Source organism: Ascaphus truei, chromosome 15, assembly GCF_040206685.1.
Source record: "Ascaphus truei isolate aAscTru1 chromosome 15, aAscTru1.hap1, whole genome shotgun sequence".
NCBI classification, from domain to species: Eukaryota; Metazoa; Chordata; class Amphibia; order Anura; family Ascaphidae; genus Ascaphus; species Ascaphus truei.
This window is the reverse complement of record NC_134497.1, coordinates 2,538,543-2,547,441: the sequence shown is the minus strand read 5'-3', so window position 1 is coordinate 2,547,441 and position 8,899 is coordinate 2,538,543. Positions and strand designations below refer to the sequence as shown.

The window sequence follows — 8,899 nt, the reverse complement described above, 5'->3', positions numbered from 1 at the left end:
TTTTATATGTATTGGGAGGGTCTCGCATATTTAGCATTGTGTCCAGTATTTTTGGACACGCCACCTGGCAACCCTAGCCCCCCCCCCCCACCCATCCTGCAGCCACCTTATGAAAAAAAACTGTATGGTGATCCAAAAAAAAACCAGGCACAATTGCTTGAAAATCTTTTTTGAGTCCTCTGGTGCAATACCCCTATGCTATCACATTATATTCATTACACCTCCATAAAGACATCATAACCCACAATATTTCGAATTAGTCGGTAGGGATCCCACTGGCACTGTAGTAAGGAATCAACACACTCTAGTGTCGCACCATGTAAACATCAATGTGGTGTAAACAGGACTGGTGTATAGAAATGAAGACCACTAACTCACATTTGATGGCAGCCTCTTGATGAATCAATACCTTGGTCCTTGGGTAAGGTATGCCTACGTTTTCATAGCAGACATGGAGTGATGGAGAAAGAAAAGTGAGCACTACTTCCAACCAGTTAAATTAGTCAGGCAAAAAGCGCACCCACGAGAGAAAAAATGTCAAATTGTAATGGATCATTAAAAAGGCAACACATGGGAACACAGCCCACACCTACGCGTTTCGAGCGTGCTTTCTCCATCACTCCATCCTGCAGCCACCGGCCTAACGCCCCCCCCTCTCCCCGTAGCAACAGCACCGCCTTTGCAGCCACTGAGCCTGACCTGAGACCATCCACAAGGTAAGTCTGATTTTTATTTGTATTGGGGGTGTATTTTTTTTTAAGTATTGAGGGGGTGGGGGTCTATTTGTATATGTATTGAGGGGGTGGAGGGGTATTTTATATGTATTGAGGGGGTGGGGGTCTATTTGTATATGTATTGAGGGGGTGGAGGGGTATTTTATATGTATTGAGGGGGTGGGGGTCTATTTGTATATGTATTGAGGGGGTGGAGGGGTATTTTATATGTATTGAGGGGGTGGGGGTCTATTTGTATATGTATTGAGGGGGTGGAGGGGTATTTTATATGTATTGAGGGGGTGGGGGTCTATTTGTATATGTATTGAGGGGGTGGAGGGGTATTTTATATGTATTGAGGGGGTGGGTTTATATTTGTATATGTATTGAGGGGGTATTTTATATGTATTGAGGGGGTGGGGGTATATTTGTATATGTATTGAGGGGGTGGGGGTCTATTTGTATATGTATTGAGGGGGTGGATGGGTATTTTATATGTATTGAGGGGGTGGGGGTATATTTGTATATGTATTGAGGGGGTGGGGGTCTATTTGTATATGTATTGAGGGGGTGGGGGTCTATTTGTATATGTATTGAGGGGGTGGAGGGGTATTTTATATGTATTGAGGGGGTGGGGGTCTATTTGTATATGTATTGAGGGGTGGAGGGGTATTTTATATGTATTGAGGGGGTGGGGGTATATTTGTATATGTATTGAGGGGGTGGGGGTATATTTGTATATGTATTGAGGGGGTGGGGGTCTATTTGTATATGTATTGAGGGGGTGGATGGGTATTTTATATGTATTGAGGGGGTGGGGGTATATTTGTATATGTATTGAGGGGGTGGAGGGGTATTTTATATGTATTGAGGGGGTGGCGGTCTATTTGTATATGTATTGAGGGGGTGGAGGGGTATTTTATATGTATTGAGGGGGTGGGGGTCTATTTGTATATGTATTGAGGGGTGGAGGGGTATTTTATATGTATTGAGGGGGTGGGGGTATATTTGTATATGTATTGAGGGGGTGGGGGGTATTTTAAATGTATTGAGGGGGTGGGGGTATATTTGTATATGTATTGAGGGGGTGGGGTTTTTTTTTATATGTATTGAGGGGGTGGGGGTATTTTATATGTATTGGGGGGATGGGGGTGTCAAGCAGGTATATTATTCGAAACGCGTAGGTGTGGGCTGTGTTCCCTTTGTATTTTTATGTATTGGGGGTTAAGTAAAAGTTGCGTGCTAAATAATGTTTTTCCGTGGTTGGTGCGCTATGGGAATGGGGGGGCCTGCTCCTTTCCTTTTCCTGGGCCCCATGATTCCGGTAGGGGCCCCTGACTGCCCCTGCCTTGGTCCCCAGCAGCATGTGAGCTCTCAGCAGGGAGCACGCGAACCTTGATTAGGATCCCACCAGGGGTCGCTGCTCCACATGAGCTGTTTCTGGGGGGGGGGGCGCTCTGGCCTCTGCTCTCTTGTCTCTATGGTCCCTCTGCTGCAGTCGTTTTTTGCGTGACGTCACGTGCACGCCCCGCCTACTCCCGAATGCTGACGCAGCAGCACTGACATTTTAACCCCGCCCCCCCCGAAGCTGTCAAACTGCTCTGAAAACCCCGCCCACCACCACCCACGTCACCAAGCAAGTTAGACCTTTGCCTTGCCAGCATGGGGGAGAGGGCGGGGTCACGTGACCGCCGCCTCCTCCAAGATGGCGGCGCAGTGCTGAGGTAAAATAATAAAGGAGAGAGAAGCCGCCGGGTTATTTCCTCCGGGGGAGGCGTGAAGCGGCTCAGCTCGCGAGGAGGAGAGAGGGCGATGCAGGAGGAAGGGGACAGGACTAAGAGCATGTTCCTGTCCCGGGCCCTGGAGAAGATCCTAGCGGACAAGGAGGTGAAGAGGCCGCAGCAGGCCCAGCTCAGGAAGGCCTGTCAGGTGGCCCTGGGTAAGGTCAAGGACCGGTCTTATTATGGTGCCAAAATATGGGTCAAGGTTAACCCCTTTGCTGCCAGAGGGGGCTGTGTGGCGGGCCCCTCCGGCAGGGACGGGGTTAAAAATGACCCACTAACGTGGTTTTATTTACCTTTTCTGTCGGAACGCTGTCATTCTTACTATATCCGTTGTGTGTGTGTGTGTGTGTGTGTGTGTGTGTGTGTGTGTGTATATATATATATATATCTTTATATAGCGCCATTAATGTACATAGCGCGCCACAGCAGTAATACACGTGACCTAATCATATAAATAACAAAACAAATAACATGTCAGGGGAATAAGCGCTTCAGACATAAACGTGACATTTAGGAAAAAGAGTCCCTGCCCCGAAGAGCTTAAAATACATATATGTAGTAATGACCTCTACCTGTTAACCCCTTTTGGCGTGGGAGAGGCTGCGCCAATCTTCGTGGCCACGGACATCTCTGGCACGTCTGCGTCACATGATCAGTTTCCTGTGCCGGCGGTCAGGCTGGGTGTAACAGGGCTGCCCTTCGCCCCCTCGCCTACCTAAACGGACCTGTAGCTGTTCTCTCACGCACAGTGCTGCAGGGTCTGTCACAGTAACATGGCGATAATGCAAAATGACCATAAATTGATATTTAGGGCCACCAACAGGTCAGGTTTTCAGGATAATCCCTGCTTCAGCACAGGTCATTGACTGAGCCACCTGTGCTGAAGCACGAGAACTGTCGGAAGTTTGTCTAGTATCTTTTGTTAGTCCAAATAAAAAATAGGTCATCACCTAATAATCCAGGACATACTTGGAAACAAGAGGTAACTCTCAATGTATTACTTCCTGGTAAAACATTTTATAAATAAAAATAAATACTGAAGTACTCATCAAACTACAGAAATTCAAGTTACTTTTGACTTGCAAATAAAATTTTGAGGTTTACATTAATATTAACTGTTCCTATTCATCGTCATTGTTTATGTAAAGACTGTCAGAGCAGCGCGCGTTGTGCGTGCGCGGTAGAGACAGCCGTTGCCTTGTAAGGGGTTTTCCATGTCTTGCCTAAACAATAATAAAAAAAACAGGTTGTTTGCATTTATTCCCTCTTCTATTCATTCTGACTCTTGTGAAGTCAGGAATACATTCTGGGGTTTATGCATCAGTCTCTCGCCTGCAAAATTGGGGCAAAAAAGTCCCGTAATATACGATTTTGTGCTCTGATAAACCTGGTGCAGTTGTTTTGCAGCCAGGAGACGGATACGTAACCCCCTGTGTGTGTTTGTCACATTACTATAGTGATTAGCCCAACATCACGTGTTGTATGTGTTTTATACTCGATATAATGGTTTTTACCCTTTTGTTTTTGTGCCCAAACTGGTCATTATACCAGTTGGACTAGTTTGTTGTGTTTTACATACACCTGTCCCGACAAGTGGCTTTTCCATGAGGTGATATCTTTCTTTGTTTTTGAGTCGGTATGCTTCGCCGATTCATCATAATTTAGCAGTTAACCTTTTTGGGTTATTCCCCTGACTATGGAGAACAAAATATGCAGTGTTTAAAGACACTGTATATGTATATGTATATGTACATACTGCTGTGTACATCCGGGCCTCTTCCCACCCCAGCATAGGAGACGACCGAGCTCCCCCTTTCCCTTCTAATCTTATCCCAGGACTAGAAGAGCAGTACACAGGAGCACAATCTCTTATTCGTTTCACACCACATTAAACAGGAGCTATTTCCCAGAGCTGGAAATATTCTCTAGCCCAGGGAAAGCAGTTTAAAATAAGGGCCCCTGAGAGTAGGTATAGGCTGGGTCAAAAATGTGTCAGGCAGTGAGAGGGCTTGTCTCACAAAGTGACAGTCTCTTTGAAAAAGTGCTCTAAGTTGATGGTTTTTGGTTGAGTTATTAAGCATTTGTTCACCTGGCAGTGTGTGGGCTGTTGGGCATTTCCCCTGTGACAATCAAGTGCCACGTTAACACCACTGTAAAGCCTATCTAATTCCCCTGTATAGGGCAAATGTAAACCCACATGGGTAGTTCTGTTATTTGCAGTAAGGTGGACAGGTTTGGTTAAGCATTACTTCATGTTTGCTTTTAACTGCTCCTTGTGTATGATCTGCCTATGTAGGATTACCGTTTCTCTTCTTGTCATTGTAGCTGCCGTTGAAAACCCAGCATGTTTTTTTCCCTTGTGATGCCAGCTGTAGTGTTGTCCAACACATCTCTATCTTTAAGCACAGTGAGATGTGTTTGCAATTGTTATGTAATATGCTACTGTAAATTAGTACCAACATTGCTTTGGTAAAGAATACCGTAGTATACAGCAGGGGTGTTCAACTCCAGTCCTCCAGCTACCAACAGGTCAGGTTTTTGGGATATCCCTGCTTCAGGACAGGTGGCTCAGTTGAACACGGATGGCTACCTGTACTGAAGCAGGGATATCTTGAAAACCTGATCTGTTGCTAGCTCTTGAGGATTGCAGCTAACATCCCCGGTATACAAATATAATTATTTTTTTATTTTTTAGATTCTCAAAAAATAAATGCTAATTAATTGAAATATCATTCTGTGGTCATCCTAATATATGGGATATATACAGGGATATACGACTTCGGGTTCATACATTCAGCTCAGTAACTCCATGTCTTGGCATTGATTTAATGCCGAGTAGTAAATCTGCTTTGCTCAGATTTTTAGCTCTGCTCCAGTCTGGAAGTGATCCGACGGATTTGTTGTGTTCTGAAACAATAGGAGGCAAATGGCAGGAGACATGAATGAGCATGCTATAGTGGTTACAACAAACGCAATCGATTTCTGCATCTTTTAATGCGATTTGACAGATATCGAATAAAATTAGTGGCGTGCTTTCTTAGATATTATTATAGCATAGACTTCTATATTCTAACAGACAGTGACAGTGCAGAATTGTATTTAATCATCGCTGCATACTATAATATTTTGCATGTGCGTAACAACCTTTATGACGTACACAGCGTAAACTGTGAACGTGTCCTGAATCAGACTTGCATGTACAGTACTATTATTATTATTTGATATCCAGTAGGGACAATATCTGGAATAGAGGTGGAATTATGTAAATTAATCTTTACATTATCATGGCAATTGTGGTTGTCAGACTTGTTCCTTGATTCTACAAAGATCTGTTTATTTTTTTTATAAGCAATGAAAATACAAACATGTTTTACATATGAATGAAATTCGATTGCAAAATCATTAGGTGGGGTCTGATATGGATAAAACCGTGAGATGGAATACACAAGCAGGTAGTGGTATATACAGCAAATATACGAGGTTGTGTGGATTACAGAGGGGTTGTTAAGCCAGCGGTGCTCATCTGCAGTCCTCAAGCCCCCCCCAACAGGTCAGGTTTTCAGGATCTCCCTGCGTCAGCACAGGTGGCTGAATCAGAGGCTCAGTCGAAGACCGAGCCTCTGATTGAACCACCTGTGCTGAAGCAGGGAGATCCTGAAAACCTGACCTGTGGGAGGGGGGTGTTGTGGACTGGAGTTGGGCACCCCTGTGTTAAGCTGTACTATTTCAAAGTTCCAGTAGTTGAATTGGAGTGGCAGGTTCCTTGCAGGTTCCGACACTTTCTAGCGGACCAACGTTTGATTTCTTCGTAGATTAAAATAAAGCGCACAGAACATTAACCTCAAAGGCTTGTTCTTCAAGTGGTCTACTTCGAAACCTCATAGGTTTGTATACATGAAGAAACTTACAAGGTTTCGAACGCTCTGCACACTTGTTACATCTACGAAGAACACTTAAGTCGGTCCGCTAGAAGGGAGCAGAAATCTGCTTGAGCAAGGGGAAAAGTCGGTGAACCTGGAGGAAGCGATGTGGGATTTCTGCTGCTATCTGGATGACTACTTCACAAGCTAGCCATATGGCACAGGTAAAGATTAGTTTATTCCACCTGTGTTCATGCATTCTCAATATGTTCATCCCGATATTTTGTGTGTGTGCATAATCTTGTATTAATTAATTTGATTACTTTCTGAGGCTGATCGCTTGCTAAGATCCAGGATTCAGTGCAGCAACTAATCATTCACATGATGACCGTTTCCGATGGCTGAGGCAGTTAGCATTACTAATAGATATGCATACATGTAAGGGTTGCGTTCCCTTTCCGTCTTTCCAGTTAACTTTATTTCATTAATGTAGTGTCCGAAAACATAATAATGAACATTGAAAAGAAAAATCCTGCTCACAGTAATGTATTAGCAACATAAGTCTCACCCTTATTTGCTCTGTGATATGTTTCCGGAGACTACAGCTGTTGTACAGGACAGTGGAAGCGACAGCTGTTATCAGCGCTATTCTCGTGTTCGAGATGCCAGAAACGGTTGTATTGCCTAAGCCGTAGGATCTGTATTATCTTCTCTTTATTCAAGACCTCCGATGCATAACATCCTCCTCCCAGAAATGATTTGGTAAGCATAGGCAGGTGCTAAATAAATAAAGCCGTATCTTTCCACTGCTAATGATGTGCCAAGTTTTAAGCAGGTGTTTGTAGGGAAGCAGAACAGGTCTTTTTGTTCAGGTGGGATCTGTAAATCCCAATTGTTCTTTGCAATAAATTAGCAACTTTTTAACCTAAATTGTTTGAATAATGTGCAAGTGCTCATTCTCCCCTTTTTCAATGAAAGTATTATTGCTGGCATTCATGGTGTTCTCCTGCTCATAACAGGACTTACCTGGAGACTTTATCAGTTGTAAACCTCCTTTGCCGAAATAGTCTTGTGATCACACTTGAGTAACTTCAGTATTGTATTTATCTTGGGTTAGGTTAACCTTTACACATAGATCTGGTGGCAGATTCTTATAGGCAGTACAAGCACTTTAAAAAAAAAAAAAAAAACATTTTTAACCTTGATTTTTATTTTTTACACAGGATTTAAGTAGGGTGTCTCTGGAGCTGGACCCCGTTCACTCCAACTCTGGTGAACCCCTTCTTCTGAAAATACGTATCTCAGTAGGGGGTGGCGGTAGCCACTCAGTTAGCAGGGATCATGTAATGGCCGCTTTTCAAAGCCTCTGTGCCCTGCGGATCAGTTGGAAGCCGGGGCGTCATCCGGTGCCGCTTCCAATTGGCCCACATGGCGCAGAGCTTTTAAAAGCGGAGATACTGGCACCCCATTCGGAGGTAAGGGTCTCTGGAAGCCGGGGGTCCCTGAAGCTGAACTGAATGGGGTGAAGCTCTGTAGACCCTGTGCTACAATCCTGTTTAAAAAACACACTTGGATTTCCTCTTTAAGGTGCCGTAATTTGGTTCATGTTCTATAAGTTTGTGACAGATTTTAAGAAATGAATTGATGAATGAAGGATTGTAAGCTCTTCGGGACAGGCACTACTTTCCTAATGTTACTTTTTGTCTGAAGCGCTTATTCACACTGTGTGTTATATTACTATGTCACGTGTATTACTGCCGTGACACGCTGTGTACATAGATGGGGGTATATAAATAAAGACATACTGTACATACAACAGCTTTTCTTTAGCTCTGCTACCTGACTGGTCACCGGAGCACAATATGGAGTTCTTACAGTCCCCCAGAGAGGCTGTGGTGAGCTGGTACAGTCCAGTTGTAAAACAGTACTTCCATTTTGCTGCATTCTTGGTTAAACAGAGCGCTTCTAAGAGCAAATCCTTATGGCTTGCATAAAACAGGAAAATAACTAAAAAGATAGTTATTGACTTGAAATAAGCGGCCTCTTCATTCCTTTCTTTGTATGGTTAAATAACCCAGGAGGAAAGCGCAGTGCAAATATTATACACTGACTGGTTCACTTACAGAATTGCCAGATCTGTTTACAGGTAATAAAAGTGTATCTGCGTTCCTTCTATAGTTCACGTGGCATAGTATACTTGTGGGAATAACAATAGTTGGATACATTGCGTGGAACTGGTGGCAATACGTTTATTAATGTAATATAGTCATGCCTGTCCACATCAGTGGTTTCCAACCTTTTTTTTTGTTAAGGAACCCTTTGTGACCTATGGATCCCCAACCCTCTCTAATAGCGCGTCTGAGACCAGATATATTGTAAGGAACCCCAACCCTCTCTAATAGCGTGTCTGTGATCAGATGCATTGTAAGGACCCCAACCCTCTCTAATAGCGCGTCTGAGATCAGATGCATTGTAAGGACCCCAACCCTCTCTAATAGCGCGTCTGAGATCAGATGCATTGTAAAGAACCCCAACCCTCTCT

At 43.8% G+C, this 8,899-nt stretch overlaps 1 protein-coding gene across 1 annotated transcript in view; it reads left to right on the top strand.

The window, feature by feature from the left end:
* Window positions 1-2,350: 2,350 nt before the first annotated feature.
* Window positions 2,351-8,899, top strand: part of ARFGEF2 (ARF guanine nucleotide exchange factor 2) — a 66,557-nt gene continuing 60,008 nt past the window's right edge. Inside the window, exon 1 of the mRNA XM_075571277.1 lies at window positions 2,351-2,652. Within this exon, the coding sequence (XP_075427392.1) occupies window positions 2,526-2,652 (127 nt within the window). The 5' untranslated portion in view covers window positions 2,351-2,525. The remainder of the gene's footprint in view (window positions 2,653-8,899) is intronic.